The sequence below is a fragment of the Drosophila ananassae genome, chromosome XL (assembly GCF_017639315.1).
Source record: "Drosophila ananassae strain 14024-0371.13 chromosome XL, ASM1763931v2, whole genome shotgun sequence".
Lineage (NCBI taxonomy): Eukaryota > Metazoa > Arthropoda > Insecta > Diptera > Drosophilidae > Drosophila > Drosophila ananassae.
Genome location: NC_057931.1, coordinates 5,451,777 through 5,470,948, shown reverse-complemented (window position 1 = coordinate 5,470,948; position 19,172 = coordinate 5,451,777). Strand labels below are relative to the sequence as shown.

Here is a 19,172-nt window from a genome sequence, read left to right as displayed (position 1 = left end):
TTTTTTATCCAGACAACACTGAAAAGCAAACACGAAACGAAGCAAACAAACAGCTGCCTCTTTGGCTCCCTTAAGTTTATTTCGTTTCATTTCAGTTCGGTTCAGTTGTGGGGTACGGTGTCTCGCCTTTTGTTCTTGCCATTGGCATTCGACACACTTTTTAATTAGTTTTGCCACATTTCGCAAATAGTTTTAAGCAAATACAGTATTTTGCCAGCCTTAATTAAAGGCCAACGTCGCTGTTGCTTTTTGGACACGGGTTCGACTCGGTTGATTTGTTTTTTTTTTTCCCCTTTTTTTTTCTCCATTTCAACAATAAATATTTGCACATTTCTCTCTGGTTTTTTTTTTTTAATTACGAGTTTAATTGTGGCTGGGATTGGGGATTCCAGGTTTTATTTCAAACAAAATGTTCTGGTTTCTAAACACAAGGTGCCAGGTATTACTATTTAGCATCATATGTGTATATATCTTTTATGGCATAAAGAATATTGTTTTTCTATTTCTTTTTTTTTTTTTTTTTGGGATGACGACCACCCACATGCATATTTTATTTTTGCATCGAGATGCAGGAATGCATGTAAACTTGTTGGGTAAACACTGAACAGAACACTAAATTTATGGATCCACACAAAATATGGAAATATTGGGAGGAATATCCCACTCACCAGACCTGCCACACATGGTTATCGCATGATATGAACCAAAAAAAACACACAACTTAACAACATTATTAAATAAAATCACACAAAATCGTACAAATTAAATAGAAAATTTTGAAATTCAAACGGGCAGAGAATGACGATGATTTTTGTCTCCGTTGGACTGACACCTGTACAAAGCGTCGATAAGTGAGGCCAAGTGGGCTATTAAATGCCAAGTTAATGGCTTGAACAAATTGTTTTCACCAGCACACCAGTTCTGGGGAGGAATTATTGTGTGTTTTATTTCTGTACCCCCTCGACTGACCCCCGACTGTTGTTCATTTCGATTCGCTTCGAGGAGACGCATTTAATGCAAGTCAAGTCGAACGGGCAGACAAGCCAGCCGATTGCCTCTCTGATCGATAAACTATATGGTTTTAATCGTCAAGGCCAAGGATTTTCTAGGAAATAGGGCAAGATAAGCAAGTAAACAGCATTAGAGTGGTGATTTAATAGTCAAAATATGGTAGAAATAGGTTTAAAAGTAACAGTTTTAACTTTTTAACTATTTTCGATTACTTATCGATTGTTTCGATAAATGATAATTGCTTCAAAGGTAAAAAGATTCTTGAAAAAGCAGGTCAAGTCTTTGTAAAGAGTTTTCTTATTAAAATATGCTATTGATAGTCTTTAAACAAGCTCCGATTAATTATCGATAAAAGATTCTAAAAAAAATTAATAGATATGCTAAAAAAATGTTTTTTTTTAATAGAAAAATTAATGAATAATCTTCAACTACAAGCTTAGCTTCCTAAATAAGGGGATAATTAGAAATAATAACCTATTTCGATAATAATCGATAACTCTGCTGACTCATCTGATAACGATCTGTCTAAGAGTCTTCCATAAAATGGTTATAAATTACACATGCTTTGGTTTTGAAAATCCATTAGTCTGCAATCGTGCGATTATTCGGATGAAAGCCATAAAACCCTGACACCCCAAAGTCCGAAGCCCCAGCGTTTTGGCTAATGCATTTATGGCCATAAAATAATCGGTACAAAAACGCCTGTCAACATTAGTGTAAATGGCCATAGCCACTGCAATTGAAATAAATAGCATTGCAGTACAGAAAAAAAAATAAAACAGAATACATGTGACGCTAAAGTGTGTTCATTACGTGGTCAAAACTGTTTTTATTTGCATTAAAATTGAGGTTAATAACTGTGGCGCAAATTTATTGCAACTGTCAATGCATATCCATTAAAGTGCTCGCTCGCGTTCCATTTGATGCGTCAAATGCTCGATTAGCAGTCCCCCAACCTCACGGATGTGAGTTGCCCCAAGCCACGAGCCACAAATTTCGAACCCCCTGGTCTCTGGCCCCAGTACTACCCAGAACCCTCAACCGCAACCGCAGCTCCCAAATGGCTCCTAAATTCCCATTCCCACTCATCGCCGCCTAACGCCTAAATTATTAATTTATGTAATTGCATGTGAGTGGGTGTAGTATAGTGGTATAGTGTCTCTCTAATCACTCTAATCAGAGCGTGGGCCGATCTCACCATACTGGGCGAGCGCAAATAGCCCCGGTCCCAGACTGGGCTCCCTTCCATCCGTCACATCAGCTGCTAAATTGAGTGTCGATCCCTTGAAAAGTCCAGCGAATGGTATATCCCCCACAAACTCTTCGACGTGGTCAGAGCTCACGGAGTTGGCTGTCCGTGGAGAGGCCTCCGGCTCCCGCATACTACTTTTGCGCATCGTTACCGGCTGCATAAAGTTATAGATCGTGTGCTCTGCTTCAGTGACCGTGGGCGGTGGATAATCCGGCGTGGGCGAGTGGCGAACTGATCGCAATTTATGACAGTTATTGTTATTATTTTTGTCGACCGCTGTTCCTGGGACCGCTGCGCTGTCCTCTTCTATAGCAACCAGATTCGCATAGTCATTGTACTCTCCGTTTATTCGCGTCCGTGGTTTCGGAACCGGTGGAGGTGGCAGCGACATCTCCACATAGGAAGCCACCGCATTTTGACGCAATGCTGCTGGAATTGGATAAAGAACCAGATGTTACTTAAATGACTCATTCGGGTATAAATGGGGATAAAGAAAACTTTAACATACAGTTGCTGGTGGTGCTGGCGGAGTTGTCATCGCTGGTAGACCCGTTCCTCAGCAGATTTATGAACTCGTACGACTGAGAGGGAACTCTAATTTAAAGCTCTTGGTTTTGGCTTTTTTTCTTGATTTTTCAAAGCCAAAGTCAAGCCGAGTCTATTTTGGGCAGTTTTTGGTTTGTTTTTTAAGGAAATATTCAATAGTTTCTAAATAAATCTAAAAAGTTATTAAATTCAAGACATTTTCAAAATTGCCTATCGAATTTATCGATTTTTTCTCGATAAAACTAGTAGACTCTTATTACTACTAGATGTTCTCAAGTTATCTTTTGTCTAATCTAAGTAATTCGATAATTTTTATACGCGATTATCCATAATTATTATATCCTTTTATATATTTTATCGATAAATATCGATTGAATCAAAAGTCTAAAAAATCTTAAGTTTAAAACTAAAATATTTAATATGCCTAGCTTCCAAGTCAAAGATATAGAGTATCTTAATTATAAAGAATTAAATGTATAGCTAAAATATATCGATTATATCGATAGACTTTTTATAAGAGTTTCAAATTTTTGTTCAACTGTTAAACCCGCTTTTTTTGCCAGGAAATTGTAATTGGAAAATTTAGGTTAGGATTCCCTAACGGCTGCCTGATGATCATCCGACTAAAATATTAAACTTGCAATCAAATTATCATTTTGGTGGCACACGTACTCGATTCGCGGCTCTACGGAGTGGCTGCCTCCGCACACGTTGCATCCAAAGCCCAATATTGCACTCGGGAGATTCGAGTAACGAGTGCTGATATAATTACCCCGACATGTGAGCCGTGCCCGGGCGGCATATATGGGAATATATTGCTGGTATTGCTGGGGCACATGGATGCATGCCACACGATGTGTGCCACATAAATTGCACACTAGGGACGAGCCCCTTTAAAACAGAGACCTCGTGTGTGTGTGTCTCTGCCTCTGCTGCCTGCTTATCGTTTATCTGACAGGGTGAATTAATTCAATAAAATCCGAAACATTTTATGAGCAATTAATTAACGTATTAAGGCCTGTCATGACACCGATGCTCAAAATTCATTTACTGGCTTCTTGATTGCTTGATTGATTTGTTTGGCAACTAAATTGTGTTTGCTTATTGAATTTATGGTTGTGATTTTCAAATAATAGATGCAATTTAGTTGCTCATTTGCTTTCAATAAAGGTTGTCATTTGTTTCTCGTTAGAATAAGTGCATTTTCAATAAAAAGGGTCTATCGATACTGCAGTTTAGATCATCAGAGTTTATCGAAGCTGAAAAAAATCTATAATATAGTTGTTATACTTTCAAATTCCTTGCTATTTTCTGATTTTATTACAGAATTGCTTAAAATTTTATATAAATACTTCTCTAGTCACAGAAAATTCTGTTACAGTTTAAATATCGAATACTATCGACCTGAAAAGTCGGTAAAGCAGTTCATTTTCTAACCTTTTAGAACAAGAGGTTCGAGTATGAAAATTTTTCACTTAAAATTGAAATTTCTAGAACTTTTTGTTCTCAAAATAAAAGAATACTTACATAGCCCCCTTGAACCGACATAACTTAAAATTTATTACAACTCTTAGCAATTTTGAAAGGCTCCCAAAGAAGTACAACCCAAATTGCAGTCGTTCATATGTCATCATATATTTTTCATTTTTCATTTTCCTGTCTTATTATTTCATTTGTGAAAAATCTCTTGTAAGTTGAGTCTCATATGCCAGAATAAAGAAACAATTTTAATGCACTGCGCTTGTGAAGTATTTAAAGACAGAAATATATGTCAACCTACATACATCCCTGCCAGAATGCAATTTGTTGGACGACTTCGTTACCTTTATTTTTTCCTCCCCCCAGCCCAAGTATCCCAGCCCAGTACTCTGCCGAATATTCACAAAGAGAATATCGTTTGGATAATTGCTTTTTAATTACCATACAAGCGCACGCACAGATTTTCAGATATACATATATTTAGATATATACTGTATGAGTATGTGAGGGGTCTGAGGTCTGTGCCGGCCGATATCGGACCGAAAAGTAGCACAGACTCTGTAGAGGTAAACAAAAAGTTTTTATTTCATTAGCCTCCTAGCCTCGGTGCTGTTTCTCTATTGGGCTCTGTTGTGTCTGGTGCTGCCTCCTCGACCGTCTTTAATGTGCCTTTTGGGCCAACTTTTTCTTCAATACTCTATCAGAGGGTATAGTAGTTTTATTCTTAAAGAAATCATAGTAGGATTACCCTTTTTCCAAGCCTTCAAAAGCTAGAAACTAACTATATCTTATACCTATCATCGATCTTAGCAAGTAGAGTACTCTCATGTTTTTGAAGATAAACGGCTGAAACTTTCTAGAAAAGTAGCACAGAAAGTGTTTTTATGAAGAGCTAGTCTGTCGTATAAGATATCCTAGCTATATCACGGTTATGATGGCTATAAGAACCATTTTAATCAACCACCATAAGAGCCCATAACCATCTAAGTTCCCATCCATAACTCTTATGTTTCTTAAGATAGAAGCTTGAGACTTTTTTAAAAATCATTTTATCTTTATAAAAATTAGTACATCCTACAACATTTCATTATGATCCGGAAACTATATCCTCTATATATCTTAAAAGAATATTATTTAAAAGAGTACCCATGACTCGATTATCTTTCTCCAAGAGGGCCGGAATGTGGGTGTGTTTTTTCTCATTGTTATTATTATTATTATTATTATTATTATTATTTTTGTTGCTTCTGTCCCGGGACGATCGTGTAAACGCAAAAATATGCGCAAAGCAATAAAAAGCCAACAATGAGCAAACAAATGGAATATATGCATGAAAATTAGCCGTGTAGGCAGTGATAAAATGTTGTTTTCCCCTCGCAAACTTGTTTAATAATTAAAAATCAGCACACACGCACACATCAAAGCCTCTAAATTTGCATAAAAAATAAAAAAAACACACATCCACTTATTAAAAATACAAAAAAAGAATAATAAAAACTTGAATATTCGACATTTTTTATACAATTTTTTTGTACTAAACTGTAAAGCTGTAAAGTGTTTAGTTTTCTGCTCTGAAATTATTTAAAATTTAGAAATAAAGTCATCAACTATGGCAGGCTATAAATTTTAAGTAAATATTTGTTTTTATTTTTGTTTTTTGTTGGAAAATAGCAACATGTGAGTCGATCATTAAAATTACTTTGTTTGTTTGAGATTTTTAAACAAAGTTTGCTGAAAATTACATTTTTAAGTTTTTTATTTTGTTAACTTTGAAACTGTTATTTTTTAACTTAGTTATTTAGTTTAAAAGGAATTTAAGAAATAAATGCTAATTTTCTAGGTACAGTTTTAAAATAAATATTATTTAAAAATTTCAACTAAAATGGATTTTTTAAACAAATATTCACTCTACAATTTTTTTTAAAGAGAAGATTTCTCTAAAAAAAACCTGTACAAGCTGTAAAAAATTTCAAAAATAATATTCCATTTCGAATTAAGATGATATGCTAATTGAATCTAATAATAAATGAAACCAGTGCGTCAGACCAACAGGTTGAGCTGTTGAGAAATTATTCAAACATGTTTGCATTCGATTTAAAAAAGAAGAAATGGGCAAAAACACGTTCGTTTTGCAAAAGACAGCTGACTTGTTGGGGGACTTATTGGGGGAGGAACGGAACTGAACAAACGGACAACGGAGCGGATGGGTGATGTCTCGACGGCGCAGCAAGACGCACGTGCTCCGAGCCCTATTATTCCCCCATTTCCATTGCAGTTCAGTTGTCATTCAATACGTCACATGCAGAGACGACCCCCGTTAGCAGTACTAATACCAGTGGCATTACCCATGTCCACAAACCATTCCACATCCATTTGTCTATATGCATTTTGTTCGTCACTAAACCAGACAGTCAGTCAGTCAGCGAGTCAGTTAGTCAGTTTTGTGCCTGTTTGTGCGGTGATTGTTAGCGCTATATTTATTCAGACGGCGTTGATTATTTTTCTAATTTATCCGCATATATTTGCATTTGTGCTAGCAATGAAATGACAGCCAACCAACAAAGACAGACACTACTAGAAATTTAAGAAACACACAATTGCGAAACACTGCAATTAATCAAAAAGACAACCGGTGCCAAAATAGTTGAAATGTCTGTGTGTCTGTTTTTTTTTTCAACAAGCAAGTCGCTGCCAATCACACCTCAAATTAACTGCAACACGACACTTTTCATTGCACATTTCTTTCGTCACTGGTTTTGGGGGGGTTTTTTGGGATTATTCCGCAACCCGCAAAGGGACAAATTTTAATTGGATTAATAAATTGAAATATTCAAATTATTAGTCAGCGTTCAACAAGGCTTTCAGTGAGAAAGATTATTCGTAAATCAATTTTAATCTATGTTTTCTTCGTCACGGTTATTTTGAAAATATAATAGTTATTATTCATTACAATTACACAGAATTGTATTATTTTGGCAGTCCTAGTTTATGTTATTACAAAACCTTATCAAAATTATTCCTAAAACTTTGTTTAAAAAGGAATTGTTAATATTTCGATTAAAACCATATTTCTTTCGTCACTAGTATGGGGTGTAGACAATTGATTGATGTCACAATATGATAAATTTGTAGTTTTTATAGAGGCAAGTGCTCAAGTCACATGCATATTTATTAAAAAAAAACTATTAATACAATGTATAAATTAGAAATTCCTAAGACTTTGATTGCAAGGAACAATAAATAATGAAAATAACGATATTATATCGATTTTTATCGACAATTTCTTTTAAAAATTATTATTCTAGATTCTAGAGACTCTAAAGTCTGCAATAAAATAATAAATATTAATAAAATAAATATAAAATAAAGCGTAAAACAAATATATCTTTATTTTTTATATTACTACTTTTTATACTTATTTAATTTTAATTTTAAAACAAAACTCATAAGTCAATGAGTTAGCAGAAATTCTTTATTTTAATATTTATCTCTTTGCTTATTTTTTATGATGAGTAAGTTTATTTTTTATTTCCATTTTGAAATGTTGGAATTATTCATTATTTTTTTGTGACTAGTTATTGCTTTATTTTTTATTATTTTTAAGCTGAAAACACTTAAAAGTCTCTTTCAAAGTCAAGGTTGAAAATATTCCACAAAAGCATCTCTAAAATAGTAAATAAAGTGACTATTTTTTTATTAGACAGTCTTAATTATTAAGAAGGGACTGGTGTTGGTGTAAATAATATATTTTTGGCGGCTGCCATTTTGCATTTGATTTACTGCTGCAGTTGGTATTTTTAAATGGCTTTTTTCGCCGCTCATTTCTGGCTAATAAACTGCTGCAATTGTGCCGGATTGTTTAACTGTAAAATGCCACACACCCACACCCACACACACCTGAAGGACAGTGGTGGCTAAGCAAATAGGTCTCTTAATGGTAGTTTGTATTATTTATTAATCATATTAATAAATTAAAAGCTTATATAGCTTACAAAAATTAAGTTATTTTTTTATTAAAGTTATGTATAGTTATGTTTGATTTTTTTTTGTTTATTAATACTATTAGTTACTATTTTATAAGATCTATTTCATCTATTTGCTTTTTCTGTTAGCTTGTTCTTTAAAATTTATAATTTTTTTAAAATATTATCATATTTTAGTAGCTTATACTTGAAATACTTGAATTTTTAAACATCTCAGGTTCTAAACTGTTTCCAACACATGTCCTACACATAAAGAGAGGAATTTTATTATTTTTTTTGTATAAAAACTTATCAAAATATTGTTCCATTTTATTATATTTATAAATAAAGCCTTTGATAAACAAATGCCAATTTGTTCATAAAACTTACACGATAATAAAATGAATCAGCGCTTTTATGGGGCTAGGAATTGTGATTCCTAGAAATGCGGCGATGGGTGTGCGGAGCATATCGCATGTCCGACTCCCGATTCGGTGATTCACGTTCTGGGGCGATGAAAGGAAGGCTGGCGAGGATTGGCCCCAAGGGGGGGAGGTAGCCAGTGCCAGTGGTAGTGGTAGTGGTAGTGCCCTGTGCCTGTGCCTGATTTATTATTAATATAACACAAAGCTGGCCGGGAATATACATAAATACATACATACATATCTTATACATTTATCCCAAAATGCAAAAGCTAATGCCGCACATTTCGCATTGCAGGCCGCAAGTGACCAGAACACGAGGAAGCCAGACCATCATCGGAGGCCAGGAACACCAGGAGACAGTACAGTAGCAGGTACTCCAGCACTCCTGGAGCAGAAGCTGGTGCTGCCGGAAAGGATAAATACTCCAGCAGCAGTAGTTTGGAGCAAGATCGTCGGGCAAGATGTCTTCGCCGGCGGCTCAGAGCAACAGCACCAGCCAATCCCAGTCGCAATCGCAGTCCGGAGTCCAGCAGCAGCAGCAGCAGCAGAATCAAAAGGCCAACAACTCCAACAACACGACACACGAGAACAAGAATGCCGCCGGTACGACGGGGACGGCGGCATCAGCGGGTTCTGGATCTGGTACAGGATCTGGTACAGGCGGAGCGACAGCATCCGGTACTGGAGGTGCCGGTGGCTCGGGTACATCCTCGAGCGGACCACAGAGCCCCACCAAACGGAGCACAATATCGACAAAGGAGCGTGTGATCGACAGTGTCCCATTTCCGCCTAGCCGGAAACTGACCTGCGCGGATGTGTTCGATGCCAGGACTGGGAAGCCCCATCACGATGTCCTCAAGCAGCACTTTATATTGGAGGGTAGGATCGAGGAGAGCGCCGCCCTGCGCATCATCCAGGAGGGCGCCACCCTGCTCCGCCAGGAGAAGACCATGATCGATATTGAGGCGCCGGTGACGGTGTGCGGCGACATCCATGGCCAGTTCTATGATCTGATGAAGCTGTTCGAGATCGGCGGATCGCCGGCCACCACCAAGTATCTCTTCCTCGGCGACTATGTGGACCGGGGATACTTCAGCATCGAGTGCGTGCTGTATCTGTGGTCGCTGAAGATCAGCTATCCGCAGACGCTGTTCCTGCTGCGCGGCAACCACGAGTGCCGGCACCTGACCGAGTACTTCACCTTCAAGCAGGAGTGCAAGATCAAGTACTCGGAGCGCGTCTATGACGCGTGCATGGACGCGTTCGACTGCCTGCCGCTGGCGGCGCTGATGAACCAGCAGTTCCTCTGCGTGCACGGCGGCCTCTCGCCGGAGATCCACGAGCTGGAGGACATCAGGCGGCTGGATAGGTTCAAGGAGCCGCCGGCCTTCGGGCCCATGTGCGACCTGCTGTGGTCCGATCCGCTGGAGGACTTTGGCAACGAGAAGAACTCGGACTTCTACACGCACAACTCGGTGCGCGGGTGCTCGTACTTCTACAGCTACGCCGCCTGCTGCGACTTCCTGCAGAACAACAACCTGCTGTCGATCATCCGGGCGCACGAGGCGCAGGACGCCGGCTACCGCATGTACCGGAAGAGCCAGACCACCGGCTTCCCCTCGCTGATCACCATCTTCTCGGCGCCCAACTATCTCGACGTGTACAACAACAAGGCGGCGGTGCTCAAGTACGAGAACAACGTGATGAACATCCGGCAGTTCAACTGCTCGCCCCACCCCTACTGGCTGCCCAACTTCATGGACGTGTTCACCTGGTCGCTGCCGTTCGTCGGCGAGAAGGTCACCGAGATGCTGGTCAACGTCCTGAACATCTGCTCCGACGACGAGCTCATGACCGAGGAGAGCGAGGAGCCGCTGTCCGACGACGAGGCGGCGCTGCGCAAGGAGGTCATCCGGAACAAGATCCGGGCCATCGGCAAGATGGCGCGCGTCTTCTCCGTGCTCCGCGAGGAGTCCGAGTCGGTCCTGCAGCTGAAGGGCCTGACGCCGACGGGCGCCCTGCCCCTCGGCGCCCTCTCCGGCGGCAAGCAGTCATTGAAGAACGCGATGCAGGGCTTCTCGCCCAACCACAAGATCACCTCCTTTGCGGAGGCCAAGGGCCTGGATGCGGTCAACGAGCGGATGCCGCCACGTCGGGATGCCACGCCCTCGCCGGCGGAGGAGGGCCAGAAGTCACTGTCAGCGGCGGCAGCAGCAGCGGCCAACGCAAATGCGAATGCAATCAATGGATAATTCTAAGTCAGGAAGGAGCAGGAAGGAAGGATACAGAGCTGGATGTGCAGCTGCTAATGGAGCGTAGTTTGAATCGGATCAGGAGGCTGGAGTTGAAGGAGGAGGAGGAGGAGAAGGAGGAGCAGGAGGCAGAGGCGGATGGCCGGAGGATCTGGAGGATCGGAGGAGCAGCAGCTAAGTCAGTTAGTAGTCAACAGTGGGAGGGAGACACCAAACAGTTCAGAACAGTCTTAAAAATAGAAGCAGTCTCAAGCTCGGCTCAAAAAAGAGGAAGAAATTTAAACACACACAGAGACACAGGACGCAGGACACAGGATATAGCCTGTTTCCACTGACCATCGATCGATTGAGGGCCAGTGGGAAGAGGATATCCACTTAAAACGAAAGCAAGGATAACAGGCACGTAGCCCGTGGATGGAAAACCAAGTTTATAAATCATTTAAAACTAGATTTACATTTTAAGGACATTTGTTACGGGCTACTGTCCTGGAAGGATAAGAAAAAAAGAGCAGAGACACCACACACACACACACACACAAACACACACAAGAGAAACAAAGAAGAGCAAGAATAACAATAAAATGAAGATGAAGAAGCCCAGAGAGCGGAGAGAAGCTATAAAGTTGGATGAATTATATATATAACAGATATATATTAAAATTTTGTGCAACGTTATATCAAAAGAGCAAATGTAAAAGCTAAGCAAACATGTTTAAATTCGCGCGCGCTTTTTTTTGGTAAGCAGGGCGAAGCGAAGAAGCAAGCAGTTATGTCGGCAAGCAGTGCACCCGAAAGCTGCGCATGCGCCTGCGCGCATTTCCAAATCCAAAATAAAAAAAATAAATAAAAACTAAAACTAAAGAATATGAATAAAGCAAATTAGGTAATTTAAATTATTTGCTAACAAATTGCAAAACGAAACAAAATCGAAACAAGAATTAAAACTCTCATCTCTGTAAAGTCAAACCAAAACGAAATGACAAAAAAAAGCTAACCTAAAAATCTCTAATAATAAAAACAAACTCTACTACTTTCGTTGTGTGGCGTCTGCGGCGACTTCTATACAAAAACAAACAAAAAACTGAAAACTAAAAACTAAAAACTAAAAAAACCAAATAAAAATAAAGAAGAATGAAGGCTAGAGAGCAAAATAGATGAAGAGAACAAACAACTTCCTACAACAACAGCAGCAACAATATTTTACTACAATATTTTAATACAAGAACAAGAAACGACTGAATCTCTCTCTCTCTCTCTCTCTTTCTATCTATGTATCTATCTAACTATCCGACTCTTTCTCTCACACACAAAAACACACAGAAAACACCAACACTTACATAACACACTTACAAGAACAAGAAAACAACAAAGCGGAGGGATATCGATCAACTCAAAGTTGATGCGAGCCAGCCGCGAGTATCGTTTAAATCGGTAATCGTTTATCGTTTATCGTCGCCATTGTCGCCTCACACTCTCTCATCTGGTGATTGTGTATGTGGTCTTTATATACGTGCCATCTTTGTCGTAGTCATTAGCTGAATATATAATTAATATATTTGCATGTGCTGCAGCGATGCAGGTTGCAAGTGATGTGCCACACCTACCCTACTCTATCCTTTTCTCTCTCTCTCTTTCTTCTCTCTTTGTGTAATTTGTATGTATCGATATGTAATCGAATCTCATGGCGCGTTTTTCGTTCTATCTCTAGATCCTCTTCCATCTCTAGATAATCCCCCCCAACCGATAAATAACTGTTTCCTGGCATTTGCGCCTGCGTCGTGGACGTGTGTGAATATCCTTTTTATACTTAATCGAATTTTAGTTACTTGTTATAAAGTGGATAACGATGGGGATAACGGAGAACGTAGTAAAAAAACAAAATGGAAAATGGATAAATAAATATTTAAATAAAAAGGAATGGATTAAGAAAAGAACAGAAGCCTAACTGAAAATGTAATAAACAAAAAGAAAAAAACATCTGCAAATGGGAATTTTGTTATTACATACATTTTTTTTAAATATATATATTTCTTGTTATCTTTTTTATAATTTCTATTTATTGTAAACTATTTATATATATACAACCACACCAACACAATCACACACACACCCACACACACACACATAATATAAATACATAAAATATATATATATTTATAAACTAAATTGTTGTTTCTACTTCATTATGCTTATGTTTTTATAACTCTATATATATATACATATATATTGTATATTTATATTGTTTACTACACTTTTTTCTATAAGCATTAAGTAATTTAATTAAATGAATTTAATAAAGAAGAAAAAAAAAAAACATTTAAACAAAAACTAAAAAAATAATGGCGCGCGATCAGGGCGTGCAGAAGTTTTCTTAAACAAAAATAATTATATTCTACAATAAGATGTAAGGGAAAAAAATCATTAACAAAACAAAAGAAACCGAACTATGTGAATTAACTATTAAGTTTAAATTATACAACAAAAAACAAAAAAAAAATGATGAAATTCAACCAAATAACGTTTACAACCATTTAAAAAACAAAACTATGTTAAAAAATAAGATAACACAATTGTGCAGCAAGCAAAAAAACAAAAACAAAAAAGAAATCTTTTCAAATTCGACAAGACAAGAATGAAACCCAGTTTAAAGTTTAAAGGAAATGTAATACAAAATGCAAACTTATAGCAATTTGAAGTACTTTATAAACAAATATACATACATATGCCTAAGAGAACGTATATATATATATATATATTTGAAATAGTTAAGGGTCGAAGCTGAGACAAAAAGAGACAGAGATAAAAAGAGCGGACACGAAGCAAGAAAAGCAAACTTACTTGGACAAAATTACCAAAAAAAAAAAAAAGAAAGAAAAGAAACAAAATTGAAAACAAACAGCAATCAGAAAAATCGATAACATTTCAAATTATGTTGATAGGCGCACCGATACACTCAGAGACAGTCACACATATGTACACCCACAACATAAACAAGTGCGAGCGAGAGGGAGAGTTTGCGATCAAAGCAGTGCATAAATAACGGTTTTGTAGCACCCAGCAAGCAGTAGTAGGATGGGGGAACAGTGGGCCAGTTCGCGTGTTTTTTGCCTTTGGAACAGCTACGTCATCAAGCAGTTAATAGTTACAGATGATTTACATTTATATATATTTACATATATATATATATAGATATACAATATATACCGATTAAAAAGTTAAGAGTTTCGCACACACACCACACACATAAATACACTATACACTGACACCCCAGACACTTGCATACATACAAAACAATTTACAAAACGTTTATGCATTTCGATTCAATGAAAAATCAAGAATACGAATAATACAAATATATATAACAATAATTACAACCAATAAAGGATTACAGCAACCAAGCTCTTACTATTATTTTTAAAAAACGTAAATGAGAAAAACAATTTTAACAAATTACCGCAAGCCCAGTATATATATAGCATATAACTGAATACTTTTCTCCTCCAATGTTCCCACAATAATGATTAAAAAAAAAAACCAAAAAAAAAAAAATATTAGCGCGCTCTTCTAACAAAAGTATATAAAAAATAAATAAAAAGAAAAGAAAAACCAAAATGAAATTAAATTAATATACACATATATTGAGAAGAATAAAGCAAAACAAAAAAAATATTATAAAATATTACGACTAAGCGAATAATACATAAAAAACATACAAATACTTTTATACTATATACACGAAGCCTAAAGAACTAAACAGAAGCAAAGCAAAATTATAGTTATTGCTCTCCCTCTCCACTCTACATTATCCGTTTTTCTATTTATCCTGCTCTTTGGCTCTGTTTTCAAAAACCAAAAAAACAAAAATCTAAAATATTCAAACATTGAGCTCTTGAACTTCGACCTTGACCCCACTTTCTCTTTCTCTCTTTCTGTCTATGTCTATCTCTGTCTTTTCTAATAACCCGGAAATCGCGAAAGCGACAAACACTTTTTAACGAAACATTTTCTACAAAAAAAAAAAACATCATATACTCCACGGTCTAAAAATATCCAAAACTTGAGCGCGAAGCAGTTGTCGATAAAGCAGTCGATAGAGATGCCGCCTTCAAGCAGTTTGGCTCTTTTTAGATCATGCAGTAGCCTAACTATATAAATACGACATAAATTTAATACCAGAGAAGAACGTAAACGAAATTACCAATTACCATTTACAGAAAAAAACAATTTCCTTTTAACGAAAATATCAAACAAAAACTCTATATACATATATATATATATATATTTAGATATATGATATAAACAAATTCCAGTCTAGGTTCAAAGAAAAGCGCATTGAACATTTTCGAGTTATTATTTTACATTTCAAGATATATGGCTTTGTTTTTAGCTTTTGAACTACTGTGTACAATCAAATACTTAACAAAAAAAAATCGTCTTAAGTTAGTCAGTTTGTTAGCCAATTGTTTTTTTTATTGTGTGTTTTTTTTTTTAAACTAAACTAAATATATAAATATATAGATATTTATGAAAATAAAAAAAAGATAAAAATTGGGAAGATTTTCTGGCTTTTCGTTTCCAATCATCTCCATTGCAAGTGAAAACCTTTTCATCATATGTATGTAAGTAATTATGTATGTATGTACAGTTGCGAAAAAAAAAATAGCACCACTACATCACACTTCGATTGGGCTTTAAAAAAAATAGTAATAATGTTACCAATTTATTCAAATAAAATTATTTTATGTAGAATGATATTCTTACTAAACAAAAAAAGAGTTACAGTTACTCAAATTCTTGTTTTAATATTTTTTTTTAATATTTTACTAAAAAAGATCGCAAAAGAAACGAAAATAAAAATAGCACCACTTTCCATCTCTAAAGAATTCACAAAGAAATGCTCACATTTCAGCGACTTAAAGCACGTGTTTTACAAATTTGTCTTCAATTTAATTATTTCAATTAAAAAAAAAATTCAAATGGGTCGTGGAAAACACTGCACGGATGAAAAGCGTGACCTGATCAAAAAGTTGATCAAGGATGGAAAATCCTTTCGAGAAGTGGGTCGACTTGTTGGATGTTCAAATAAAATGATAAGGAACGCCATAACCTATAAGAAAAACCAGGAAACACGCGGTAGGAAGCCTTCTATGACCCCTCTAGAGGTCAAAAGGTTGGTTCGCCATAGCAAAAGGGAACCTTTCAAGCCTGCTACAGATCTAAAAAAGGACCTGAATATTGCTGCAACGGATCAAACAGTGCGCACATATCTCAGGCAACATAATCTGAAAGCCTGCAGCCCAAGAAAAGTCCCACTTTAAAATGCCAGGCATATTGCTAACCGTATTAAGTTTGCTAAGGAGCATAAAAATTGGACCCCCCAGCAATGGAGGAATATTTTATGGTCCGATGAGAGCAAGGTGGTCATGTATGGTGGTAAAGGATCCCGATCGTATGTCAGACGTCCGAAGAATTCAGAATACAAGCCCCAGTACACCACAAAGACTATAAAGCATGGAGGATGCAGCGTCATGGTATGGGCGTGCTTTTCATATAATGGAGTAGGTCCTATACACTGGATAAAATCTATAATGGATCAACACGTCTATGTGGATATTTTGCAATCTGTAATGTTACCCTTCGCAGAAGATGATATGCCTCTTATTTGGGTCTTCCAGCAGGATAATGACCCAAAACACACAAGCAAAAAGGCAAAGGAGTGGTTCCTCAACAATGCTGTACAAGTTTTGGAGTGGCCTGCGCAGTCGCCGGATCTAAATCCAATTGAAAATCTGTGGTCCGACGTTAAGAAGGCAGTTGCTGATAGCAAACCAACGACTATCGATTGCCTTTGGGGTGTTATTAAGGAGTCCTGGACTAATATACCCAAAAAACGCTGCCAGGACTTAGTAGATTCAATGCCAAGACGTTGTGCAGCTGTTTTAGCCAACAAAGGATGCGCTACCAAATACTAATCAACGCATATAGATATATTTTTAATATATCAATATTGTTTACTAATGAATCTCTAACGAATTAGTCATTATTAGCATTTAAAATCCATTTTTGAAAAGTGGTGCTATTATTTTTTTCGTTTAATTTTATAGACTTTAATAAATTTTGTTAAATAACTTAAGAACATCTAAAAAACTTATGTTTTTTCGTTAATTTCTATTATCTTGAGGGTCTTCGATTTTGAAAAAAGTATAAATCGATTTCCTAAAGTTAAAAATATGATTATGATGGCAATTGAAAAATTTTGTCTGGTGGTGGTGCTATTTTTTTTTTCACAGCTGTATATGTTACCTTAATTTTTTTGATACATGTATTTTTCAACATCTACTTCCTGCCCTCGAATGCTTTAAAACTTTACACGAAAAAGAAAAAAATAACAATTTAATATATATTATAAACAAAACAAAAAACTAAGAAAACAACAAAAAAAAAAATACCAAAAAACAAACAAAGAAAAAAAAACCCAAAAAAGAATTAAAACTTTACCTTTTGGATAAATCAATTTAAATGCATATTTTATATATATTTAAACATTTATTTATATATAACATGTATGATAAATATAAGTTGGAGAAACTTTGTCAAGCAAGAAGTTTATATACTTATATTAAAAAAAAAAAACAAAAACAAAACAAAAACAAAAAAAAACTAAGAATGAAACCGAAACAAAAACCAAAACAAAATAATATTAATAATGCAACATAAAAACAAGAAAAACAAAAAACAATTAAACAAAACAAGAAAAAACATCACATCTAGATAAATCTCTTAAAAATTTTCAATTTTATTATTAAACAAAAACCGAAAAAAGAAAAACCAAACCAAAGTTAATAAATAAACAAATTTAACAGTGAAAGCATTATTATATACATATATGTATGTACATATACATATATACATATACATATGTATATAAATTTATAACGGTATTGCATGATCAGCTGGCTGGCAAAAATTACATAATTGCGCCGTTGTGACAACACTGACAAAAACAAAACCAAGAAGAAAAAAACTGTATGCAATCCAAGGATTAACAAATTAATTTACAACTTTAATCGAGACGATGATTAGGTCGAAGAATATAAGAAGGGGAGGAGTGAATATGAATGAGAACATGATGAAATGGAGGATGTGAAGATGAAGGAAACAACAAAATGCAGACAACAAGTTTTAACATTAAGATGGAAGAAGTAAACCAAACAAAACAAAATGATTATCAATGTTATTAACATAATTAATATTAACAAAAATGAAAAAACAAGCAAAAAAACAAAAAACAACCAAAAAAAAAAAAACAATACAAAAACATTAAAAAAATATACAAGTACCTATCCTGAGAATAAAATGCGCGCACATTTATTATTTCCTCTAAAAGTTCGTTTGAGTGTCCATGGCTCGCGGGGAATTTCAAATTTCAGATGGCGGTTCTCCGATTATTAGGGATGCCACATCGCCGAATTTCCAGTCTGCTCCAGGAAAGGAGCAGAACTTATGCATTATTAACTATTGATTATTATTTGGGATGATAATATACATATTAATATGCATTAGAAAACTGGTTTGGTTTTTCAATCACCAATTACAATCAAATCTTTTATGCAAAAACATAAGTTTGTAATGTCTTCAGCAACAGGTTATGGATTGATTGAAGACTTTTAGACAAAAATTTGCATTTCTGAACCACCTGTTTTATAATTTAATTTGCATCAACGGTCCTACTAAAAAGTCCAATTGGAAGGAACTAGTTTGAGGTTCCAATTGTCATTTCTTGTTATATTTATAAAATGAAACAGACAGCTTAACAAAACAATTGCTTGAATTTATATTTTTAATAATGTAACTTTGTGTAAAACAATTTCTTATAATCAGATTCGCCAAGTCAAATTTATACAAATTATTCCTAAAAATAGACTTTGGATTGTTTTGCTGTTCTTAAGAATATTTATTCAAATTTACAAACAAATTCCAACAAATTCCAGCTCGACACCGATAACACCGATAGTCAATAGCTTGAAAGCAGCTAGAACTAGCCATAAAATAGCTGAAATAGCTCTGTCGAAGGCTAGTAGGAGAGTATAAATAGTATAAGAGTGTGTTACATGTTTATAAAAAGGCCTTTGTAGTGTTACCAGATTTGGTAGCTTTCCAATTTGAGGGTATTTTAAAGCCACAATTCATAAACAATAGATTTTTGGTGAAAGCTCTGGACGGAAAAGAAAAACGGCCAGATCTG

At 36.0% G+C, this 19,172-nt stretch overlaps 1 protein-coding gene across 1 annotated transcript in view; it reads left to right on the top strand.

Annotated features, from left to right (window-relative positions):
- Positions 1-13,471, top strand: part of LOC6503486 (serine/threonine-protein phosphatase 2B catalytic subunit 3) — a 29,504-nt gene extending 16,033 nt beyond the window's left edge. The window contains exon 2 of the mRNA XM_001964249.4: positions 8,971-13,471. Within this exon, the coding sequence (XP_001964285.1) occupies positions 9,137-10,927 (1,791 nt within the window). The 5' untranslated portion in view covers positions 8,971-9,136 and the 3' untranslated portion in view covers positions 10,928-13,471. The remainder of the gene's footprint in view (positions 1-8,970) is intronic.
- The last annotated feature ends 5,701 nt before the right edge of the window (positions 13,472-19,172 follow it).